A 25,341-nucleotide genomic window follows, 5' to 3' on the forward strand; every position below is an offset into this window, starting at 1 on the left:
TTGATTAAAAAAAATATATTTAATACATAAGTCTTACAGGAAAATAGAAATTACATTCAGGTACAAAAAATGGAAAATAATTTTTCATACAAAAAGTTGTTCGCATAATGGACACTACGTCGTAACTAACCAAATAATGTAATGAAAAATGTATTTTATAACAGTGTATGTATTACGACAACGACACAACGACGCTTTCTACAGACCAAAACGGCCTTTCATATATGCAGAACTGTATTCCTTCATCAAATTCCTAGCCTATGTTCACATGAAGTTAACGAAAGGTATACAAATACAAGACGATTCAGAAGAAATTCATACATTTACACACGTGTAATATTTGAGCTACTGACTAATGACGATGCTTCCATATCATGTGAATGCCGTCTGTTTAACACAAATACCTAAAGCTGGATGTAAAAAGTATTGAAAAAGACCTGTACAACCTGAATTAACTTTAAGAATTATATAATACATATCGTGTATATGTATACATAGAAATTATTAGGTTAATAATATATTACATGTACTTGAATAGAAGTAAATTAACAGCCTTTTTGGTCAGTTTGAATATTCAATAAGCTTAGATTACGTGAAAATGCAAGCAAAATGCAACAAAACTGGCAGTCGATTCGGGAAAGTCATGAAAATCTTACTAATCACAGAACTTTAAGATTAAATCATTTAAATATTATACACAATCTTATCTAACAGTCTTTTTAATGTTTCTCATGCCATACTGTGAGTCATCACAGAGTCTTAAAGTAAAGAAAGATCAAATCTCCCGAACGTTACGAATACTATGGTCAGGTTGATGGTACTACCAGACAACTAATTATGCTGTTATGGTCGATTCAGCCTGGTCCGAATCAATGGCTTTCTTGTGTATAACTCCGTTGTTAAAGCCATTGCTGCGGGAAAGAAATTACCGGTGATTAATTTGACAGTACTAGTCGAGGCACGCAGAAGTACCTGTTAGAATGCCTGTCGATCATTGGAATACTTTCAACGACTGTTATGGATGTTGGACCGTCCCTTTTATCACTGATATCACAGATACTAGGGGAAAAAGAAAATTTTTAAATTCGCTAAATTACTAAGAGTGGCATATTTTTAAGCCTGAAAGTCATATGAACATCTATTCACAACGGCCTTGTTTCTCTGATACAGGGTGTTAAAATTTCAGATTTAATATAGAATTAATCATCCATAAATACCTTAGAGTCTAAATTTAATTATTTTTACAGCAAGTAAGTTCTAGACCTCCTGTGAGTAATTTCTAACTTGGGCGTGACTTTCGATATTATAATCCGGCAATCGGTATTTATTTTCCCAGTTAAAAAAGCAAATAACTTTTTTCATTTCGATCTCCGCAGGGCTTCGTAAGAACTCTACTGAGGGTGTTGACAAGAGATACCATACGATTAAGAAGATCCTAATCAACCCCAAATCTCAAAACCCGAGCCTTGTAAGTGTGCATAAGGGTTCCATTTTCCCTATTCATAATGTAATGTCTTACTCGATTTCTTTTTCCTCTGGCGATTGAGGAGGCTGTCGACAGCACTTCCACCATCTATGCCTCCTAAAATAATTTGGGGTTGCATTACTGGGTAACCTTGGAGGAAACAAATTCTTACGTGGGATTAGTAGAGTCACCTTCGTTTCCATTATTGGTTCCCATACTGAACCCTCGGCAAGAAGCATAAGTGCTTCTACGAAGAGACGATCGTTGAAAATAACTATTTCTTATTGCAGTTTGCACCTAAAACAACGGTTAAATTGAATATTTCACAAGAGGAAATTTCCTATTACAAAATTATCATTTAAGTCTTACTTCGCCATTGAGAAAACAATACAAAACAGCAACGAAAAATCCTTGGAACGTATTGAGAAAATACGTGGAATACGACCATAATCCTAATTTCCAGGCCTCGTTGAAACTGGTATAATCCAAAAGGAATAAGATATGAGCAGTGCCCATGAGTGGGAGCAGAAAAATAGCTGCTCTGACAGCTTTTCTGAAAAAGATTATTGCAATATAGGACATGTGTATAAAATGGATAAGCTCGGGAGATGTTCCGACTAAAGGGTCCTTCAAAACTATTTTTAACTTTAATTTTACGTATGACTTACTTGACTTGTTCTATCTCGCTGGACTGCGTTTCTCTTAGTTTGACCACCAAGACTCGAATGATATTTAGCAGGAACAAGAAATTTATCTGCAAATATTAGCATGCAACAGATGGCCATACAGCTCTAAAGCTCAAAGTAGAAGATTTCGAGCATTCGATGAGCAATAAATAAAACCTTTTACTTACTATTATGAGAAATGATCGAGGCCCCTCCAGAATCCAATAATAAGGCAGAAAGTAATAATATGCCCATGTTCTGAAAAGTTAATAAATCAGGTTTTAAAGTTTCAAGTTGACTTTGGAGCTGATTCCCATTGTATTTCCGAAGTTAAGTATGTGAATTGCTGAAGTTCAATTTAAAATTCACCGTAGCCGATCCTCGGGCTCGAATATTAGAATATAACTTCTGTATTATTGAGGTATTGCAAACCCTACTACCGATCTCAAAATGTACCATCTGAGTCTCAAACTCCACAGAAGACGTTAATGTTTGAACCTTTGTCTATTAAGAGACGTCAAATGCTGAGTGTTATTCCATATAATGCGGATCAAACGTTTGAAATTTGAAAACTTATTTTTAATCATTTCTAATTTTTCCCCTTGTCGCACTTACGTCTTGATCTCCTTCACTATCATGACAATCAACCAAATTGCGGTCATCAGGGCAGACATCAACCATCCGCACCAAATGTAAAAGTTTATGTACAAATACTCTTGGAAAACGGTTACTGTTATCACGTTGTGGAGGTAGAGCCCTTCAATAAACATCCACGTGAACATGGCGGTTTTGGAGTATTCCATTAGCACTGTGCAGGCCTCGAAGAGGTGGTACTGAAACGTTGTTAAATTAGTTGAGTGATTCATTGCAAACTTCTTCATCGTCCCCTTACGTGGCCAGAAAGAAACTTGTTGCTATTGTCGAGCTCCTGATCGATGTATTTGATTAACCTGAAGATGACTTGGAACAGCGTTGCGATGAAGAGGTTTTTGTGGATTTTCGTTCGGTTGTTTTTTAGTATTCTGAAAAGGCGTACTTTAAATTGGACAATCGACGTGCAAACTAATCTAAATTTATTGAGAATCCATCCGGAAATGGACTTATTCAAGTTCAATTCCGTATTTGGATGTCGTTTTGTTAATTCTTATAGATCATCGAGTTATGATTTCAGTGTATTTGTAGGTGATTAAGAGTATCGAGCCGTGAATAACACGTTTTATACTCTAAGGCTTTAAGTGAAGGTCCGGAATTACTCACCTGTAAGAGAAAAATATGTACAGCGACAACATCAGAGAGACCGAAGAGAGAGAAAGTCCCACCATTTCGATGTATCTCGTAACTCTTGCTATCTAAAACAATAAAGGATATATTTATTCGACATATTAGTATATCATAAATAGTAGCAGTGTTCGTCATTTCCGTTACCAGAATTTAATGTTTTGTTATTTTGGAATATGCCACATAAACTATTCAAAAAGGCAGCTGGAAAATTTACTGCCTGTAATGGAAAACTGCTGGTAAATAGCAAATTCATTTGAACGTTCCCATGAAATTACATTGAGGACAAAACTACCTGTATAAGCTAGGTGAATATGCTCAATGCGTGGGGTGTTTTATTTTGTTTGGGTGTAACGCCGCACGCACATGAAAGGCATATTGGAGCGCTGGAATTACACACTATTCTCCATTAAAACCAATTGAAAATAACATTCCTCCCTCATTGACGGCTGCAAGGGAAACCCTCCTCAACGTTTCCCTGAGATATTTGCAGCAAAAACCTGTTATAAAAATTACACGCTTTTTGATCACGGTTACGATTTCTGAGTCCCGTTACACCTCCCAGTGGTATTTGCGAATTCGCGCCCTTCATCGCCTTGTAACATTCGACCATTAGACCACGCAAAAGCCAGAGGAATGGTTGTTTGATGTCTACTCTCCTTAGGAAATCACTTAACCGTAGTTTTTCTACAGTTAAACGCCTCCAATTTATGTTTGGGTGAATGTAAATCTGGGAGGATTGGGCGAGAAGTTCAAAGCTAACTATTCTCAATGACTTCAAGAGAGAACCGCTCTTAGCAGGGACCAATTGTGTTGTGGATTAGGCCATGCTTGTTGGCAATTACAATTCCCTACCATCAGTTATAGAGGGGGAGAGAAAGGTTCTGTTTGAGTGAAACTGGACCACTTTCGCGCGCACTGGTTCAGGCGAGACAAACAATTAGACCCAAAGTGTGGTGATGTGCTAGAAAACGCTTCATTCGCCAGCTAATTAATATTATATAAAAGTAGTGGGTGGATTGATCTAAATATTTATAGCGAAGTATTCTTGGAAAACACGTATTCACTTACTTTCCTGCATTCTTCAGGCCCAAATACGTTACACATCTCCGATAATTGCCTTACTCTCGACAACATGCATGTCTCGTAATGTGTGTAATTCACAACGCTTCCATTAGGCGAATTCCTCACCTCCCACGTTCCACTAAATGTGCAGTATTTGTATGCCAATCCTGCAAAAATGAGCACCTTTCAAATTTACACGACTCAATCAATTCCGATGAAGAACTCTTATCTTTGATTCCTACCCCAGCTGAGTCGGCGGAAATTAATTAATCTATAGAAAGAATTCCTTTCGAACTTTCAATATCGATCAATTCCTGATTTCCAGGGAGAAATCTAGAAATTAAGGTACGGCTCGGTCGAAAATGAACTAATAAGTTTACGGGAAGACAATGAAATTCGGGACAGTAATATTGGATCGTCGCAAATGGATCAGTTTGGCAGTCAAGTGATGAAAAAAGATTTTAAAACGCTTAGAACGAGCAGTTTTTCTCGTTCTCTGAAGCATATGAAAACTAGCTCGTTTGATGGCATTTTATGGCTAATTTATTCGCGCAATAAAGAAAAAGTTAAAGATAGTTCATAAAGGAATTTATTAGCTATAGTACTTTTAATTGGTTCCCCCGTACCCCCCTTCATTAAACTGAAAGATGCACAGCGGCGTTATTTCAGAAATTAGTCGGTAATGATACTGAGGATTTCGTTCATACACATCTCATTGGTGCACTGACCCGATTACTAGAGAATAACAGTGGTAACCCTTCTGGTCGCTCCAGTGGTGTTGTAATAAACCGAAATATTTCATTCTCGCAACCGTATTCTTCGAAGGTATGTGTGATCAAATACTCTTTTTAAGTACAAGTTTTCAAAGATTAAATTTTCCACTGCTTTACCCTCGTGCCACAAGCTGAAAAGGACACTCATGCGCCAAGTGCATCTGTACTTTTTTCAATTTTCGTACAAATACGTCCGGAAATCATCGATAATTTTCGTTCCGCTTATTATATTGCCCCTCAGGATCGACTACGAAAATGAATTAAACTTTGTACACTTACCATCCTCAAGGGTTCCACTCACCCTGGGACAGGGCATCGTGGCATTATGACCAGGAGCAGTAGAAGGCCAGCAAAGGTAACTATCGCACATTTCTGGACATCTCACTTGGTAACCTAAAGATATATCGTTTAAACCAGTTAACAATATTAGGAAAAGTGCATAATAATTCGATATAGTCTATAAATCATCCCATGCAAGGATCAAGGGTTTGGTGAGGGAAAAGTTCCCTATGAGTCACGAATTTTTGAATTTAATTCTCATACATTGTAGAGCACAGGTAGATTCTCTGGATGCGTTTTCTTGATTAGCCAGTCGGCGATGATTATCTTTTTTGTTGGAAAATCTATCGTTTCAAGTATTTTCGTGAACAATTTGCTTAAGTAATACATTTGTATCGTCTCGTCGCTAAAATCCCAACAATAAAGCACAATCAACAATAAAACAGCCACCAATCATGCACAAAACTCGACTATTTATGATCTCTTTACCCGAACTCGTCACTACGCGATGGCTTTCTAAACACAGAAGTCACTCAAAATTGCAGTACTTCAAAGGAATATTTCATGACTTTGCACAAATTTTAGAACTGCATTTATTAAAATTTTAGTGGCACAATGCCCTCGACGAAAAAATCGCAAATTTCCCAAAACGAGACGAGGAAAATGGCTCGCATAATGTTTTCGACGATCAAGAAAATCGGCAGTTTCAAGGGCGGGTCTCTGAAGAGGATTTATGAGTACATTAAGGCAGAGTACCCGAGTTCCAAGTCAAATATCATGGAGCTCAAGCGGACTCTTCAGAAGGCTTTGGCATTTGATGACGCCAACAAAAAGACTGGAAACATGTGAGAAATGATGATTATATATAGAATTATGGTATTAAGTTAATACATTTTTTTTGATAGGTTTGTTGGGGCTCCGGCCGGCAGACCTTTAAAACCTGGAAAGCACGAGGGAATTATTGAAGCCAAAAGAACATCGAGGAAAAAAAGAAGGCGAAGGAGGAGGTCCCGGCAGAGGAGCAAACGAAGGGGGAAGTCCCCACGTAGGAGGTCCAGCAACAGGACATGATGTGAATCAAAGTTTATGAAAGATCTGTATTCGTTCAGACAATACATGTTGGACTTCATCTTAGGTTTTTATTAGAAAGGATTTGGTTCCCCCTGAATATCGCAAATATCTAATACTTCAAAGGCTTTTGAGAAACATCAAAAGTTTTTCCTTCTTTGCTGTAGTAGACATATAATTAAAAGAAGCGGACTCTGTCTATTTTCAACAAAGACGGTCTTACGTGTATAAAATTAAAAAGATTCCAGGAACGCCGGTTAACGAGGTAAGGAATTTATAATCAGATCTATAAATCGAGCTTACGGGTGAGCTTTATGCGGTAAGTAGGATTTAATGCATATTTAAGGACGTTTTTGATCAATTTTATTACTTCGGCGAACAAACTAATAATAATTTTAAAGAAAGCTTTCGCTTGCAATATTCCCTTTCTTCTGTTTTTCTTTGTCCCTAATCGCCTTTTTTTTATAAAGAAGCTGGGATGGAATTGTGTTAGCACGGAGACCAACAACTGTCCATATAACATAGAGGCGCTGTAATTAGATTTTCGAAGCTGATTTCCAGTTTGCTCAGCTTGGATTTACAGCTGAAATTACGTCTTTGCTCGTTAGAGGCAACTGGTTATCTGAATAATTCCACCACGTGAAATAATAAAAACGGCATTAATTACCTGTGACATTCGAGGCAGCCAGCATCTTCTGAAACAAAAAGAGAACTTTTTAGCCTCAACTTAACGACGTTCATTTAATTTTTATATAACGTTGTGCCCACTCCTCAAAGAGGACTGAATTTAATGAATTCCCCATTAAGATATGTTTTAAAACAGGACTTCAAAGATAAAAACTCCGAATTACACTGCTTTTTAAGGCTTAAATAGGAAAAAAAGTACTCAAAAGGCGGGCTACGCAAGTTAGCTATGGTTCAAATCACGTAAATTTTTCTTCACGTCACAGTCTTCGTATCAACAGTGATGCCACGTCGTTTCAAAAAATTAATGCGTAGCAGAAACAAATTTTGACCGCCAAAGTCGACGAACGAAAAACACGATGGTTTAAATGATCAAATTAAACCAAAATGTCAACAAATTAAGTGGCAACCGCGCCAGAAATAGGGTTTTGTTTTGACATTCAAACATATATTTGTCCTTTTTTAGCACACTAAATTCATACGATATGTCATTTTACGTGAGGCAATTTTCAATTGATACATTCTGCAAATGCAAATATATATAATTTATATAACTATATATAAAATATACATAATTCGCAAAAGTTACGTACTAAACTAGCATATTATCCCGTCTTTGGGGCGGTTTTACTTTAAAGCACAAAATTGTAGTAGAATTTATACGTTCTGGATTGCACATCCTGCGGTCTGTGAAATAAAATAACTTGACATTTTAAAATAAAAAATGAAAAAGTCCCATCAAGGAACAAAAGGAAGCAATTTCACGGTGCAACATACTAAATGGCGTCTCAGTCTTTAACTGGCAGGATTAAACTTAGCTTTTAAGAGATTTTTAAAGGTTAATTTATGCTTTTCAAATGCGTCGGAAATGTGTAATTATGCACTGCGAAAAATTCTATTCGCAGATATTTCGATTATGAAGGAAGTGCGGGGGAAGAGTTGAAGCGCAATCAGACCCAGCGCGAACTAAATGTGGTGAGGACACTTTAAATCCCATCCTCAGGGAATACGATAAATAAATTGATTCAGGTCAGTGTAAATTTCCCCCCTTAGAAGTAATGTTTTGGAGCAGTTGGTGGGGGGAGGAAAGTGGAAGGAAATGAGACTCTTATCTATGGCACATTTAACCGCAACAATGCCGCAGGTGGCCGAAGGTCTTAGGAAGGTTTCACCTCGCGAAAAAAAAATTTGGGTCAAATCACGCATCTTTATGACTGACTGTTGAGCTGCTAGGAAAGATATAATAAGATGGCTTATCAGTCGCTCTAAACTTCTGTTTTTCCCGAATTTCTTTATAATTTTACGGATTAACTCCTGGATGAACCGAACTAGTGTTAAATAATTTTGCTTTCAATTTTATAGAACGGATGCATTTTCTTTACATCTTTTTTGGTAAAACACAATGTAATTCAATATCCTATACAAACCGCATACTTTGATAATGCATTCAATTCCAACGTTAAGCTATTGTATGAACCGACACAAGATTAGGCTTTTGTACCCTCAAAATAAGGCCTTATAAATCCCAAACCGCTTGAGGCTATTGCAGTGTTTGCCTACTTGAAGAAAATAATAGGGTCTCCAGCAATTTTAGTTTCCTTCTACGTCGTACAATTCTTTCCATAGAATTTTAGATACTCTTATACTACTATATAGTGTGTCTCTTTCGCCGCTATGCACGTATAGTTTTAGTGAGTACAAGCGAAACGCAATCAGGTGATTGATAAGTGCGAGGGAGACAGACTACCGTTTCCCCTTCCATGGTTCACGATTGGGTAGTGTCGCGGGCTCGCAACCAGTGCGTCTTAATCCGAGGACGCGTCATGTCAGAAAGAGGGCTCGTTTTTCAATTGATGCGTTTTAGAAGTACCATTTCTACCGTGTGTTCCCACAACTCCCCGCATTCAAATTTGCATGTGAGCGCGTGATTTACGTCCTCCAAAATCCCGTAGAACTACACCCATCCTCGGATCAAAGCGTACTGCTCACGAGTCAACGACGTTAGCCGATCGTCGATAATAAAGGGGGAAACAGTCGCCTCTCTCCCTCACACTTATCAATCGCTTAATTGCCTTTTGCTCGCACTCATTAAAACTCACTCAAGTACATAGCGACGAAAAAGGGACTATACAATCTTTATTCTGCTCAATAAAACTGGCCATCGACCCCATCTGGTCTTTCGACCTTGGTTATTCCTAATATGTGTATCAAATATCATATCGTTAATTAGCAAATTTGGAGCGATGCAGCACATAACTGAAGTTCGGTGTTTCCTACTTTGTTCCGTATGTGGAAATGGATAGAGAAAAACAATAAGAAAAAACACGAGGCAAAGGTAAATATGAGAAAGTTGTTCGAATAAAACTGTACCTACCTACTAGAGAGGAAACGAAAAAAAACGACTACGCGTGGGCTACGTGCACACGTAATCCCCGTATCCAATACCTACCGTCGTTAAGATGTTCCCTACATTTGACAATACATTTTTAACTGATAAATTCTATTTATAGGCTTTCGTGCCCACGGTAAGACTAACAACGCGTTTTGCCCAATGAAATCAGAAATGGCAGAAACCAGTGGTTTTTCGGCATTAGTGCATCGGGCAAATTTACAAATCATTTATGGCCTCTTTTAAGCCTATTTTCCAACTTCAATCCATTCGACTTTCGGGATACTGGAAAATAGGGAAATGCTGCTGAGTCTAGTTGAATTTGGGCAGTTGCTTGAAATGTCAAATATCTAATTACGGTCGGAAGCCTAAATGTATTAAAGTTTCTAGATCACTTTGACTGATTAACAGTATTCTATCCAATAATCGTGAAGTTTAATTTAGTTAGAACGAAGGAAGAAGCAGTAAATAGTTGGCATTTAGCATAGGATGCCTGGTTTTCTAAATGAAGGCGCTTTAATTGCCGCTGGATTGCAGTTTCTTATAAATATGTGGACTCTCATTGCAAATCACATCCGACATTCACTGAAAATGTATGATGTCAATCATGTTATTATTAGAATTGTGAAATCAAATCTAAACAATAGCGTTTTCGTAAACAAACTCAAGCAATGAAATTAGCATCTCGCATAAGATTGTTCCTTTGAAATGGCTGTGCAAGAAAATGGAGCGAAATAATCTAATTACTGTGGATATCAGGTGAAAATAACCGATCAGTAGTTAAATTAAAACACTAATGATTTGCAATGATAGTCAAGGTCAACCTGTTTGCGTCAGAGTATTTAAACAGCTATCCTCCTCATGTGCGGTAATTAGTGACTTACCGTCCCTGCTGGCGTGGCCAAGGCCTAAGCGACGTCTTCGTGTCCTTACCAGGAAGGCAAAGTTACGATCATAGCAAATAGTTTACTTCTTTGATACATGTGCAATTGGGCTCGTGACCTTTCACGAGAGGCTGCCAATATCTCGGGCAAAGCTGGCAAGGCCGCAGAAGTGACGATACTAACGTGCGAACATCTCAAAAACGGAAAGAGGGCACAATTTCCGCGTGAACCAAATCGAAATGCGGTAGTTCGTCACATTTAATTTGAAATGTTTTAAATCACCCCTGCGCAAGTATTGATTTAATTACTAATATCTTTTGACAACTTAGCAAAATTACTTAATCCGACAATAAAAGTTAAATTTCCACAGGCCACCAGCAATTCAAAAGAGAAACAAAGAAATTCCAATTTCAAAATTGATTAAATTTAATAGACTAAAACGCTCTAATTGGAGATGCAATCACTTTGCTTGCTCTGCGGTAATCAATTAGAGACCGATTTGAGGACTGCTGGAGTAAACCCATCCTTGCGTGCATGTCAACAATCGATTGATTGACGATCGAAAATTTATTATTCGATGAAAAAAAAGAAAATCGCGTTCTTCTCTGCCGCACAATTTCAACGAAGCTTCGTCGAGGATTAGGAATCGCGTAGAATTCCGAAGTCTGTTACCAATTTCACAATAAAAAACGCTAATGATCGTCATCAACGGCTTATCAGACATGCACAATGTATGAAGTGAGACGGTTAATGTCTCAGTAACATCGTCGCAATCCTGGAAAATCGACACTGTAATAAAACGGAAATTAATCCCTATAAGCCCGGCAATATTTTGTGTCTACCCAGACGTTTTTTTGCACAATGTGATTGAATTTCGCTTATAAAACCTTTTTACTTTTTATTATTAGCTTATATAATAATTTACCGGAATATGAGACAATCACGTGCCGTTTGAGTGTGTGACATTAGACAATAAGTCTCTAATAAGAGACGCGGTCAGTTTCCTTATTGTGCAACCGATTCGAAAACTGCCGGAGTAAATGCCCAAATGCCCAGCCCTACCTGCATTAATAATCGATTGATTGCTGTTCACAAGTTTAACTATTCGATTTGAAAAAGGTCGCATTCGTCCTGAACAGGTTATGATTTCAATGCAAATTCATTGGGGGGGCCAAATTGAAATTTTTTTCCAATTTTAATTTGAAAGCTCAGTGATAACTGGTCAATAAGCATTAGTCCGTCCGTCTTGTTTATAATACAGTGCGATGATATTTTGCCAATAAAACCTTTTCTTGTTTTTTTTTTTCATCAATTTGTGTAATAATTCATCGAGAGATGGAACAATACGTACGGTTTGTGTACCTGAAAAAGGTGATTTAGCTGTTGATTCGTTTCGGTTTCGGGAGGAGTTTTAGCTCAGTAAATACTCCTTTGGGCAAAAAATATCATGAACCTTTATCATCCAAGGAATGCGAAAATCGATTTTTTACTGAAAAATTCGATTATTAATTTAGGTCCGATGCAAAAATTTAAATATTACAAGAGGGACCTGTCCATTTGGATAGCATGGTCACGTGCCTTGGTAATAACGCCGTTGTAATACTATAACCCAATTAACAATAAAATATCAAAACGTGTTAATTTCCTATTTATCTGTTAAGTTCTTTTTGAAAATTACAGCATTCATTTTTATGTGAATTAAAACCGTACGCTAATTTATTGAAGAATTTCTTTGCTCCCTAATCATGATTCCTAATCTGACTCCGGCTCGCCGGATGAAATTTTTAATCACCCCCCGCTTCGAGCCAATCAGGAAAGTCTTCCAACCCCTCCCCACCCCCCTGGCGGGTACTACCTATAATGAACTGGTAAAACTGACGTCTTCAGTTCACTTGCCTGGAAACTTGATTCTGGACAAAAATAAATCTAAAGAGTATACGGAGCTGTAAAAAACAAATAATCATAAACTTATAGTCTTTGATCTGTGGCATTAAGAAACTTGCAATAGGAAGTGTTTATTTAGTATTCAATCGTAAGCTTCCAGCGATTATTTTTTAAGCAAATTTTGGAAACACTTTAAATATCAATATCTGGCACTCGGCAAACATCATAATTAGAGCATTATGAATCATGTTGCTGAAAACTCAAAAGATCATCATGTATTGTGTGCTCTAAAGTGATGAAATTAACTTCAATGCGTTGAGGGTCTTGGAATACGTACTGCCAGCTTCGTCTGAGCATTATTGTGTGAGCTCTGGACGACAGGGTCCAGCAACCGTTCTCTATATAAAAGGGACATTGAGGACGTTTTTCCGAATTCAGCTTAAACGGAGCACCTTAATAGATTTGTTCTGAGAAGGCGACGCTACCCGTAATTACTAAACAGATTTAACAGAAAATTGTTAAAATAGATAAGAGATGGGAGGGTCAAAGACCTATCCGCGCCTCCACGTGGTGACGTCTGGATGTGTCCTCTTCCGATTCCGAGTAACCATCCTCGGAGAAGGGAGAAACAGGCGACAGACGCGGTGAACAGAAAAAGCGTTGTTCAGTGGGTACGACTGGCGCAAAGGACGATCTTTTGCATCGTCAGAAACCAGCTCTTAGAGCACACGCGAACGAAAGGCCGTAGAAAGTCCAGACACAATGACGAAGGGACCAAGCACCCACTGCACTTATGGATGCCACAACGCAAAGAGAAGCACCTCAGGAGGAAAGACGAACTATTTTCAATGTGAAAAGAATTTCTGTCGCGCGTACGTATCGGGATGAGTAGCAAAGCCATGTGAGGACCAAAAGGGCATGTGCAAAGCGACTGGAAGAATGAAGGGTGGCGTTGCCCTCTGCCTTGAAAGAGCGCAAATCGAGCGTGGAGAGGGGCAAAGTCACGACGAAGACGCTCTCGATTACACGAGGGGGGAAAAGAAATACGACAACTCCGAAATTATTCGAAGAGAGAGTAAATGTTGTAGAAGCACAACGTAAAAAACAGCGAAGGTGGAGCCGGGGGGGAAATAAATAAATTAATAAATAAATAAATGTTTTTCAATCACATTTCTCCATGTCAGAGAACTAGAATCAATACAAACTGTTATTTAAATAGGATGGATGTGCGATCCGAATTTAACCAAAACCAAAATATTCGAGTGATTTATTTCTTATTATTTGTCCAGGAAACTGGATTGCGCCGGTTGATTTTCGATCGCAAAGTCCGACTTCAATCGGACGCTACTTTCACCAATACCACGCATGAATTTCCAATTAAAAATTTAATTCATGAAGCATGCACTTTGCGGAACTCTAAATATATTTAGCTTTGAAAAACCGATTAAAGTATTCTGCCATTGAATCCAGCACACGTCCCAATAAATTTTATGCTCGATGCGGGGATTGATCATGCACAATAAATCCTTCACTTTGCTATATACATTTTGGCTGTAAATAGTGAAGTGGTGGTCGCAATAAATAAAAAGTTTAATTTTGGAGCGGATCTTTCTTATCGAAACATATTTCATCGTCCGCGGGACGAAGCATCGAATTTTTCTAAAAATACCATTAGGTACTCGTGCCATGAAGGAGGTTCGATTAAGCGAATTGAATAAGAAATTGATAATTGAGCATATTGACGTTTTAGTCGCCTGTCTGATGGCTCCGCTCCGATCCGATCGACCCGCTCTATCAATCTTCTCAATGGTGGCTTTATTGAATTCCCCGAATGCTCCTTCTAACGAATTCAGCTGTTACGCTTCCGCTCAAATAGTAACGTCCTTTATTCGCGAATTTGCTCGGAAAAAATCAATGAAAAGAAAAAAAAAAGGAATAAGCATGAATAACAGAAAATTTCCCAATTTTATTTCAAACCTTTATCACGATTAAATAGATTCTAGCGTCAGATGCGCCCTTTATTACCTGAAATGGTTTCAACAGGTGCACGAGTAGTTTGCCCTCTGCCGAACAAGCGTTAAATTTTCTTTCTCGATGTTAGCGGCAAATATCCGCCCGTTTGTTAAATGCATTTTTCCCCTTCGTTTTTTTTATCCTCAACACCCGCAACGCCGCCATTGGAAGATCTCCATGTGTGGACGCGTACGCGTGGTCTGTGCATGTGGACGTGTATCTCCACCCGGTCTATGCTCATTCATAAATATATTAGAGTAATAAATCACCTATGCGGAGCGAGCATACAGTGAATTTAAAAGTGCGGTAAACAATTTTTTTCTGGCACGTTTTGTAGCATTTTTTTACCTCAGATCCGCGACGATCTTCCGCAGCACTCAGTAGCGTTGTCCCTCTCGAGCCCTAGAGCCTTCGCAGAAGCGGCCCTGGTTCGCGTTCGAATACTTGGAATGCAAATTTACATTTTCTCGAACGACATTCGAGAAAAATGATTTAAAAAAAAAAACGTTAGTTCGATTATCGAATTAGTCCAGAAACGACGTCGAACGCACGAGCGGAGGAAAGGCGAAAAGGCAGTGTAATAGCAATTTTACTGTTTTTTTTCACGTGGACGTATCACTCACCTCCTCAAAGGAATCTTACTTTTGCCATGTTCAAGACAAAATGCGCGAAAGGGCAGTGTTAAAACCGATATTACTGCACCGCTCGAACGAGATCACTTGGGTACTATTTAATCAACATCGTACTAATCCGCCGTGTATCTACGAACTGAAGTTATTTTTGTAAAATGTGTATCGCCCTTATCTCTGACAGCGGGTTCAAATTAGCCAATTAAACAATAAATTAATATGCATTAAACTAGAACAAGATAATGATTTATTTGATTTTATTACTCTAGTTTTCAGCTTCGCTCAAGTTCATTCACCGTTTTTTTTTCTTTTTTTAATTTTTTTTATTTGAAAAATCGTAATCGATTCCTTTCTCTATCGCAGCGCCGGCAAGTGCATTTTCCTGCACTCGTGCTGCAACGAGAATCGCGTGCTGTTTCCTCGCACTGGAGTACCTAGACGATCCGTTCGTCAAACGGAGCACCTGAGGTGCCGACACTTTCGTAAACAAAATGTCGTTCCTCACAGAAAACGTCTCTCCCGTGAACTCAGGGACGTTCGTTTCGTTCAACGGCAGTCGCGTGCTGGGAATTTCCACACTTGTTAGGAAAGTGGCAATATTACAAGGTTGAAATGTTCAAAGTTGACTCATTAATTTTGCACCTAAAAGCTTCTCCTTAATTTGTTGACTCCGGCAGCTTTCACTAATTAGCAATTGATTTTCATTAACGTATATAACGTAAACAAATGGCAAAGCCTTAAATTCACTGGATATTCCGCTGGTACGAGTAGAACTTCGATGTTACGTAGGTTGTTTGATTTCCTTTTGCGGGTTTCTTTAAATCAATTTGTATCACTTCATGCGCAAAATTTTAATGGGAATCTGACCGAAAATTTGCTTCATTAGATTCAAAACAATAGAAATATTTCTAGGAAGGAAATATTTATTAGCTCAATAAACCCTGTCTTCTTCACTGTGTGTTTACATCCCTATTTCTTTCAATTTATATTTGTTTGCTTTTCCTTGTGCAATACGGTATGAAAAGGAATATCTTTCTTTATCGACAGCAAAAATTTACACAATAAACTCATGGGAAATTTTTAAACCCTCTTGACTGCATTTCGTAATAGAAACTTCTCGCTGTCCCCGGGAGGGTTCTGGAAATAAGCAAATGTCTTTTGGGATTTTATCACGTCAAAACTACTACAACGAGACTCATTAAGTGGGTAAAAATTTTAAGAAAGCTCAGATGGGAGCTAGATGGTAAAGGACTCAGACCAACCGCTTATGAGAGAATTTCCCAAAAGCCGACGAACTGGATAATTTAAGTTTATAGAATTCAGCTGATTTTGAGATAAATAATTTCCTTGATACTTTTAATACATATTTAGTTCAAATATGAACTTCGCGCGTCCTTTGCAAAGGACAGTTCTCTCTCGTGAGTTCTCATAAAACCTCATTAACCGGGTGTTTAAAACCAACAGAATTCAACGAATCCTCGCATTTATCCATGGACATCGATTTATAAATGGATGTCCATTTTGAAAGACGATTTCTACATTTGGTTTTTACTCCGTGAGACAGTTATTACCAGCTTTAACTAATTTGTATATTTCCTATTCGTTGTTTTTGTGACTGTCCGGCTCCCACGGACAGTCTCACCAATTGCCCGCTCAGGGGCTACCTAATCTCAGAACTCACCACATGACTAATCCTAGGTATGGCTCTTTAAAGAATAATATTTTGATATATCTAGCAATTAAACAAACAATTTTTCACTAGAGGATGTATTATATTTACACAGGGGGTAATTATTTTGATATAATTAATACAAAACCTTCACTTTCGCAAATGGTAAACTGAGTGTCTTGTGCTATGTTGTTTGGTTAAAGCTAATTTATGGCCTGATTAACGATCGTGGAATAATTTTCAAAACGATTTGATAGCTTCTAGGGACTCTTGGAACATTCGGCTTAACATCTCAGCAACCGCTAAACTGAGTCACACAAGGTGTTCCATAATAATATGTCAAAAATTCGAGGGGTACGTTCAGAAAGTTGTTTGCAAAAAACAGTGGCGTAGTATATTTTTCTTTTAAAATGTTCAGAGTCGCAACAATGGGGACGCCACTGGTGAAACGAAAAAGATTATTTTCACAGATTCCCCCTGAATTTTCGACATTCTATTACGAGACACCCTGTATATTATTGTGCAAAGAATCACTTTTTTGGGATAGTTTGTAGTGTACGAATGTCATCCAAATGTTTCGCCGATTTTTCATCGATTCTTCTTGACAGAGAGGCAGCAAAAATCAGAGTTTATTGCTAAAATAAACGGGAATTTCTTCAAGCGTTAAATTTGCTTTATGGTTATATGATGTGTGGCATCCAGAAATTCGTTAACACGTCTAAAAGCGGGAAAATAAACAGGAAACTGAAAATGTGTTTGGTTAATGGCAAGAGCTTTCATGCAAAAGTGTGACAATGGTTAAACTGATAAATGGAATAACAATGATAGATGCACTTCGGTAGATGAATTTTGTTGAAATCAATCTAGTTTAAATTCTGGATGAATCACTCGTGACTGGTAGTAACGATGTCAATGATCGAACTCAATATTTCGAGATTCAATCAGTAAAAGCACCCAATATCAAATGGGATAATCTGCCCATAAGTGATATTGTGAGCTCTGCATTTCAGTCACATTATCATGAGACAATTAGCAACTCCCCTTAGTCCGTATTAAAACTTATTGGTAACCCTTCCAGCAAGGTAATTTCTATGGAGACGGCAACGTGTGGCGATGTTATCAGGAGAACGAAAAATTGGGCTTTAGTGTAAAATTATTTATTATTAACTTATTACTGAGTTTAACTGCAAGCTAATTTCCATTGAAACGTTGAAATAGATCCTTAGTAGAGATTTTCGGAAACTAGCTTGATATTGAAGGCAACAGCAGCGATCGTAGTAGCGATGTTGAAGATCGGAGCGAAAAGAGACTTGGGGAAACTTCTATCTGTTCTCATATACCAAGAATATGCCCATTGCCAAACTGTATTTAGCACTAACAATGTAAAAATTGAATTCACATTTCTCAATAACGTTATTTAATGCGAACGTTTAATTTCATTTATTTTGCTATAGCGTCTTTTACTAACAAAACACTCCAAAAGCATCTCGACAACAAACTTTTTCAAATACAAAATTCAAACTTACCGAATAACTGAGAATCTTAAAGGAGATCAACAGGCACAACTTTCAAAACTTTTAACGCTCGTCTAACTCGCGAAAATGGATCAACTCCGAAATCCTGGAGGCACCAGTATCCAGGGCGAAATTTCCAAACGCACTGGCTGGAGACTGTTCCGAACGCTCGTTTTTGAAGTTGGCCTAAAGAGACTTGGAAACTTCGAGGTTTACCAAGGACTTTCCATGCTAACATGCGCTTCGAAGCGTTCAGCTTCCAATAGTAAATACCAGGGGTGTTATGGTTGAAATGGTGAGTGGATGACCTTGTATGTGGTCAAGAAGTAAGAAAGTCGATACTTTTATTGTTATGCGCAAACCTTAAATAAAATTATTCTTAATTTTAATGTAACTTCTTGTAGCGTGTGAATGGAGGGACGAACTTCAAACGAACAATTTGATTTTAAACCATAACAATTTGAAAATGTGGAAAAGCCCTAATGGCTCTGAGGCGCCGATTTACAGTGTGGAAATTGGTAATTATAGTGGCTGCTGTAGGAATTGAGTTAAAGTATTGGTGCAAGCCGAGAAAGGTAGTCATAGGACTGTGCATTAACGAATTATTGCGCGTGCAAAGTGTGCGAAAACTCTCTTATCAACATTTATATTAAGCGAAAACTAGGAAAGTGGGTACATAGATTTCCGTACATAAAATACCGTTGATAAATTCTAAATACAAGGTAATGAGGAGGTAGAGTGTCTTGTATGAAAAGTCCAAAAATTTTAAAAATCAAATAGCATACGCGATATTATCTGTAAAAAAGTGAATCATCGGTGCAAATTAAACGGGTCTAATTTTCGAAAATGTTTATCATACGGCCTTATGGAACTTCAACATTCAAGAAAAACTGATGAAAACTGCTTTACAAAAATGTATGGGAAAACTTAGCGGCGGCACACAAAAACGGACAGTTATACTGGACAACTCGGCGACACCTTGGAAAAACTATGGAAAAATTTAATCTACGTCCTTGCACCACGTGTATACATGAAACGTAAAAAGGGAATTAAAAAAAAATCTAACATTTTAATGTCTGATTCCTGTACTAGATACCATAAATGATCACCAAAATGTTTCGCTTATCTCTAGTTGAGCCCAATGTTCATCGTAAACCCCACGTGCAATCAGAATAGCAATTTTTTGTAAATAATCGATGGAATCCGAGATATACAACGAAACATTAGAAATTTCGAAAGATTGGCAACAATGGAATAAAAACCTATTTTAAGTTCCTGGAAATAAATATCGATTAAATTCCCCCCCTCTTAAATACAAATTGATAAGCACACTTATAAACACGTTTTTAATATTAAGATTGGTCACTTAATAAGTTCGAATTAAGTACTTTTGTTGTTTTGAACCTTTTTTGTGCCAGTTTGAACTTAGAAGAGTCAATTTTTCAGTAATTTTTTTTCAAAATTTTATAGCTTTCTGACCTCCATGTATGGTGCTGTGCACTATAAATCAACGCTACTTCTTACCTTTCTAAAGATTCGGATATGCCATAAGCAATCAAAGAAGCTCCGAATTCCCCCACTACCTTAAATTCGCATCTAATCACTAAAATCCAATATTCACTATTTAGTTGGACAAAATCACTATTCTTGCGATATGCACAAGTATCAAAGCACCCAATTCTGAACTGGAACCCGCTAGTATCCAAAATACTTTCTGCCTTGGACTTTTAGAATCGGATTACCCTTATCTGATAAGACGACTCCTTTGACTATTATAGTCCTTGTTGTTTCGACTGATCAATGATTTATTGCTCGTTTTCGATCGGTCTACTTATTATCAAAGTAATTATAAATAATGATAATCACATCTGATAATAACCACATGGCGAGTAGTTGTGCGTGATTACTTTAGGTGAATTAATTAAAATTTTGAAGGTACCATTTGAATTTTAATTGAGAAGGTCGGTAGACGATTTGACGATAATGGGAAAATGTGAGAATGCTGCGGTTGGATTCTCTTTGATTTTAAACGCCCTGAAACGATTGATATTGAACAAGGATTCTTGAAGTTTCTCTAATACTTCCTTCAAATTCAGGTAGGTAAATATTCTGAATTTTTCTGCGGAATTCCGGACATGCGCGAACCTCAGAGGTTTGTTCATGTTACTAGCAATTCCCGATAAAACGAAAAATACAATTTAAAAAATGGAAATATCAATCACTACACATTGTAGATTCACACATGGACAGGCTTGGTCAAGCAGGATGATAGACACGGCTGCTAAAAAAAAAAATGACCGAGTTTCCCATGCAGAACCCAAACCACTTGTTGCGTGTAATTTCATGAGAACCTCATATACTCGCAAATCCCTGGAATTAATTTACTTCCACGGTTTCATTTACTTTGCACGAAATTAGGTGGTGAAGTGTTAATAAAATGATATGGTAAGCAAATATCTGGCCATTGCACGGTAGTTGCTGATGACTAAATACATCCGGACTCCATTAAGCACCATCATTTATCAAATCTAAGCTCGATTCACTAGGGAATGCTATCTAATAATAACAAATACACACTCTACTGTTATCGCAATTCGAGGGACCTCCTAGTTTATGAAATTTTTGAGTTATATGGTTTTATTATTGGTGGTAATTAGCAAACAGCCATATACGGAAATAAACGCCTTATTGCCGAGCCTAGAGGGGGGGGGGGGTCACTTTAAAGCAAAAGGATGGTGGTTGTTACCACTATGTACATCATAAAACTTTTTGTGTAAGAATTAGCGTTTAAGGACAACCACGTGTCTTTAAATGGGTATAACTGCACCGCCCCAGTAAAAGATCACTATTCATCACGCTTTAAAGGGATAGGTAATTAATTAGCCGTCGATTGCCCTTTAACCATAGTACGCGTGTCTGCGTTAGCCTTCAGTTTTAGTACTTAAGAACTTTGCAAAACTCTCTCTAAATCTTTTCGATAAGACTACACTGGAAACCCGAACTTCCAGCAGGTTTTACCATTAACAGACCCCGTAGGTGGCGAGAATTTCGGGGCCGGTGCCTCTGCTTCCTTGAGCCCTCCTCCGCAGTGATCCATGGCTCCCAAGCCTCATGTCCTCACCACACACAAGGTTGGTTAGGGGGCAAAAATCCCATACCGGCTAGAAATAAGGGCTTCCAGTTTGGTCCTACCGAGAAGATTTATCTCCTCCGGGGTCGCCTCCCTTACCCCAAAAAACTAAACCCTCTTCTTGGTCGAATTTTCGCATTGATGTGTACTTCGTTGACTAAGTTATTTATTTTTGTAGACGTGACTGAGGTGCATTTTTGAATAGGGAAACAAATTACTTCGTAAGTTGATCCTGAGCTGGGTATTCCAAAATCCATGACAGTCAACGTTCTTCGTGTTCGAAGAGACCAGATGCAAGTATGATTGTTCTCGAAGGAACCAAATGTATGCATCGATCTCTTAAGACTAAAAATAATGTGATTTGAGCTCGTAAAACCGAAGGTGTTGTTATTCGCAAACGCGTCAGGAATTTGGGAATTTATAAAATGGCCGCCAACCAGACAATGGACTGGGCAATGACGCTCGCACCACCGTTAGTGCGCAGTCTCAGAGCCTCTGTTTCTTGGAATAAAATAACTACTACCTTTGTAATAAATCTGAGATTTCTTGGTACCAAGCAATAGTACACGTGTTAAAGCAATATCGAGAAAAGCAAGTAGTGTACGTGTATGAATGACGAGACAAAGCGAGCAAACTAGCTGCTATCCAGATGAGCGCTGATTGCTAAGTGCCTAAGAAAGGGCGCAAAAACCAACATATAATTAACAAAAAACGATCTACTATAGATGACCTTGTTGCCACGTCAACTTGGGTTGCACAAGACTCAGGTCCTAACAGCTATATAAAAGCTGAATTAAACCTAGAAAAATTCATACCTTAAAACTTGTATTATTTTGCACAGACCGAAACTGAACAAATAATGCACCTGTTATCCAATTCGCATTAAAAAAAAATTTCATGACGCTAATGAAAGCGACGTGTAACTACATTAAAAAGGCCACTGGTTAATGAGTAAAGTTTTAACGGAAAATGGAATAATGCATTGTTTCTTTTGAATTCTAAAAATGCAACTGCCTTCAATGATTTATTTTCAGAACAGATATACAATAAAAGCATTTTAACGAAATAGGTGAGGAGCATATCAAGCAAAAGGTCAGGGCATTTCAGCACTTTTCCATCATTTCCCACACATAATCTCTTCTAAAACGCACGTGATTCTTATGAAAAAGTTATCCAAAGGTCATCGAAACACAATGAGAGTGCTTAAATTATACAGTAGCAAAGTCTTGAAAGGTAAGAAAAATGTATAGAAAAATGAAAGAGAATAAAAGAGAATAAAAGAGAACAAAATGTAATCCAAAAAAAGCGAAAATTTAATTTACCTCAATCTTGTGATTATTTCATCAACATAAACTGTTTATGCAGCTGACAAGAGTGTGCATTACCTATGGGAATATGTCTGTCTATAAGGTATTTGATTTTTCGCCAAGTAATTGCAAGTTTCATTCACCACCTACAGCCATAAGAACCTTTAAAAAGCTCTTAAATACGAGTACTTGCGGCTTTCAACATTTCATATTTATCCTCCAGGGAAATTCCAAGCTTATATCATGCAATTTTATATAACAAGTTGAGATGCTTATGGTCTACATTGAAAGCTGGGCATAATTGTGAATGTTGGAGATTCTATCAAAAATTTTCAATTTTTAGTATAACTATCCACGAACGTATAATATTTCTTTTTTTAAAAACTTGGTTGGTTTTCAATATACAGAATGTAATCCTTGAACTTTCGTCGTTTCCCATGTGCCCCAGAAGATATACAGGGTGTAATATGTCATCAAGGAGATATTTCGGGAGGTTTTAGTACTCTGCAAAGTAATAAAAAAATTCTAATAGGTCTAGCGTCAACAACGCACTATTTTGGATATACAGGCGTGGCAACTTTTCACCTTTTTTCTCATATTTTGCGTTTTCTTCAAATATGCTTTAAGCTAAATTTTTGAAGTGTCATACATCTATTTTCTTTAGTACCCTCCACAACAAGACGTTAAAATCATCGGTGGTGCAAATGTTTTTTTCATCGTATACTATTTTTATGTTTTGTTTTTTTTTTTTTAACACTAGTATGAATTCTAATGCAACATTTAAATCCCTTCTTCAATTCTTTAGCTTTTGTTATTATTCTGCATAATTCACTTTTGCACTTTGCATCGCTCCCTGAAATATCCCCATGATGATATGCTACATCCTGTAAAGAATCTAAACTATAAAGGAACAGCATAAACCAATAAACCAAAATAAGTCGCAAATAGCTTTGTTATTTGTATCCGTAACGTTCACAAATTTAGGGTTTACGGGGCTTTTTCTGTTGGAATTACCCATATTGAACTTTTGCCTGTTTCTTTCACAAAAGACATCCCCGAACATCACTAAAAGGCACTTGACGCTCCTCGAGTGCACAATTAATTATTAAGATTTGGAAAGATTTCCATAGAGCTATTTCCGTTCAAATGCAGAAGAGTCGTATAATATTATATTGATAATTGTGGAATTCCAAATAATGAGAAATGGAAACCCAGCAGCGCAGTAATAGCGAAAAAGTTATAAAGCTACCAGTCCCGGCCTATGGGGGAGGGGTAAGTTGGGCAACGGTTCAAAAAACTTGGTGAACTTTCCTCGTCGGCGGTTTTTCTTGCGAGTAGGGGGCAGTGATTAAAAATATCTCGCAGATTTGCCACGGCCAGTCCCAAGTGTTACTTACCTTGATCCCCCATTGACTGTAAGAGTTGTCTCTAAGTTGGAAAACTTGAATTTTAATCACACAATTTTTTAAAGTAAATAATAAAATAGGACAATGAAAATTTCAAATTATGCATATGTAAGTGTTGCATCAATATTTCAATTGCATGAATTTGATATTGAAAAACTGAAACCAATCTTTCTTGAGGCTGTGAATGGAAACTCAGCAAATTTTAAGTTTCCAAGCAAACTCTAGTGAGTTTTATGTCCGACTTGCAAATAAACTATCAGGTTTCCGCTCAAGTTAAAGTTGCTTCAATATCTTACTATTAAATTGCAACGTGAACTAACTTCACGTGTCATCAAATGTGTTTGTTACATTTTCTGACAGTTTCGAAGACAAATAGGCCCTTCTTCACGTCTCTTCTAATTAGGCTTCTTGACGGAAAGGCGATCGCATGTCTATACGAGTAAAATATATCTGGACTTTAATCCTACTTTATTGACCAATTATTAAAGTGTTTGTCAGGAAACACACTCCAGTGAACACTCAAATTAGTAGCATAACTTAAATATATAGATTATTATCATGATACTAAAAAATATATTTTTATTAAAATTATAGATACATGTATCCTGAAAACCCTTTACGTTCAATCGTCAAGAGCCTTCAGGAAGCCAATTATAGCTCAGATCCTTCCATTGGACCATTCCGGCTTCTCTTCTATTATCAATATCTTATGTGTCTTTTATTTCGAATTCCTGTGTAAAATGAAACCAAATCGTTCTACATAACACAAAACCGAATAATCTATCTGATAAACAACCCTTTTGTTCCTATTGTGGAAATTATTATTAAGCCCTTAGATAAACCAAGACCCAGTTTACTCAATGACGACTGATGGTCACGTGCACGGGCTCGTGACAATTTGCGTCAGTCGAAATTTCAAAAGGGAAAAAAGGATTTTCAGTTATGTAACATCGTCTGATGGTGTCGTTATTTAAGGATTACATAGATTTTGCTCTTAAGAAAGTGTCGGATTTGAAACGTCATTTAAGACGCTATTAAAAATGTATGTGAAAGAGGCATCGCAAATTGGGCATTTAAATGCACTTAATCAGGCAAAGCCAAGGAGGACATTTAAATATTATTGTTATAATATAATGGCATCCAGTGTTATTTTTTAACTTTTATCGCGCGAAGCTGAAGACTAGTTACGCGTTGCATTACAACGTTCAATTATAAACGAGTAAGGTACCTTTTTGTTAA

General features: G+C 37.4%; 1 protein-coding gene and 1 long non-coding RNA gene across 5 annotated transcripts in view; one reads left to right on the forward strand and one right to left on the reverse strand.

The window, feature by feature from the left end:
* On the reverse strand, positions 1–20,047 carry Pdfr (Pigment-dispersing factor receptor). 4 transcript variants are annotated; one of them, XM_066282705.1, is made up of 14 exons: positions 19,784–20,047; positions 7,261–7,288; positions 5,526–5,639; positions 4,480–4,640; positions 3,388–3,479; positions 3,023–3,152; positions 2,746–2,963; positions 2,319–2,388; positions 2,134–2,219; positions 1,835–2,018; positions 1,638–1,762; positions 1,520–1,582; positions 973–1,059; positions 1–911 (listed from the first exon to the last, which is right to left on the reverse strand). In XM_066282705.1, the coding sequence occupies exons 2-14, from the start codon at positions 7,283–7,285 to the stop codon at positions 836–838; spliced, it is 1,431 nt and encodes a 476-aa protein (XP_066138802.1). In that variant the 5' UTR covers positions 7,286–7,288; positions 19,784–20,047; the 3' UTR covers positions 1–835. The 4 variants fall into 4 exon arrangements, with proteins under 4 accessions (XP_066138802.1, XP_066138803.1, XP_066138805.1 ...); XM_066282706.1 differs by lacking the exon at positions 19,784–20,047 and adding an exon at positions 18,272–18,481; XM_066282708.1 differs by lacking the exon at positions 19,784–20,047 and adding an exon at positions 15,071–15,209.
* Positions 9,378–25,341, forward strand: part of LOC136339447 (uncharacterized) — a 16,376-nt gene continuing 412 nt past the window's right edge. Inside the window, exons 1-2 of the long non-coding RNA XR_010732142.1 lie at positions 9,378–9,612; positions 24,697–25,321. This is a non-coding gene — a long non-coding RNA (uncharacterized lncRNA). The remainder of the gene's footprint in view (positions 9,613–24,696; positions 25,322–25,341) is intronic.

This window comes from Euwallacea fornicatus, chromosome 5 (assembly GCF_040115645.1).
Source record: "Euwallacea fornicatus isolate EFF26 chromosome 5, ASM4011564v1, whole genome shotgun sequence".
Lineage (NCBI taxonomy): Eukaryota > Metazoa > Arthropoda > Insecta > Coleoptera > Curculionidae > Euwallacea > Euwallacea fornicatus.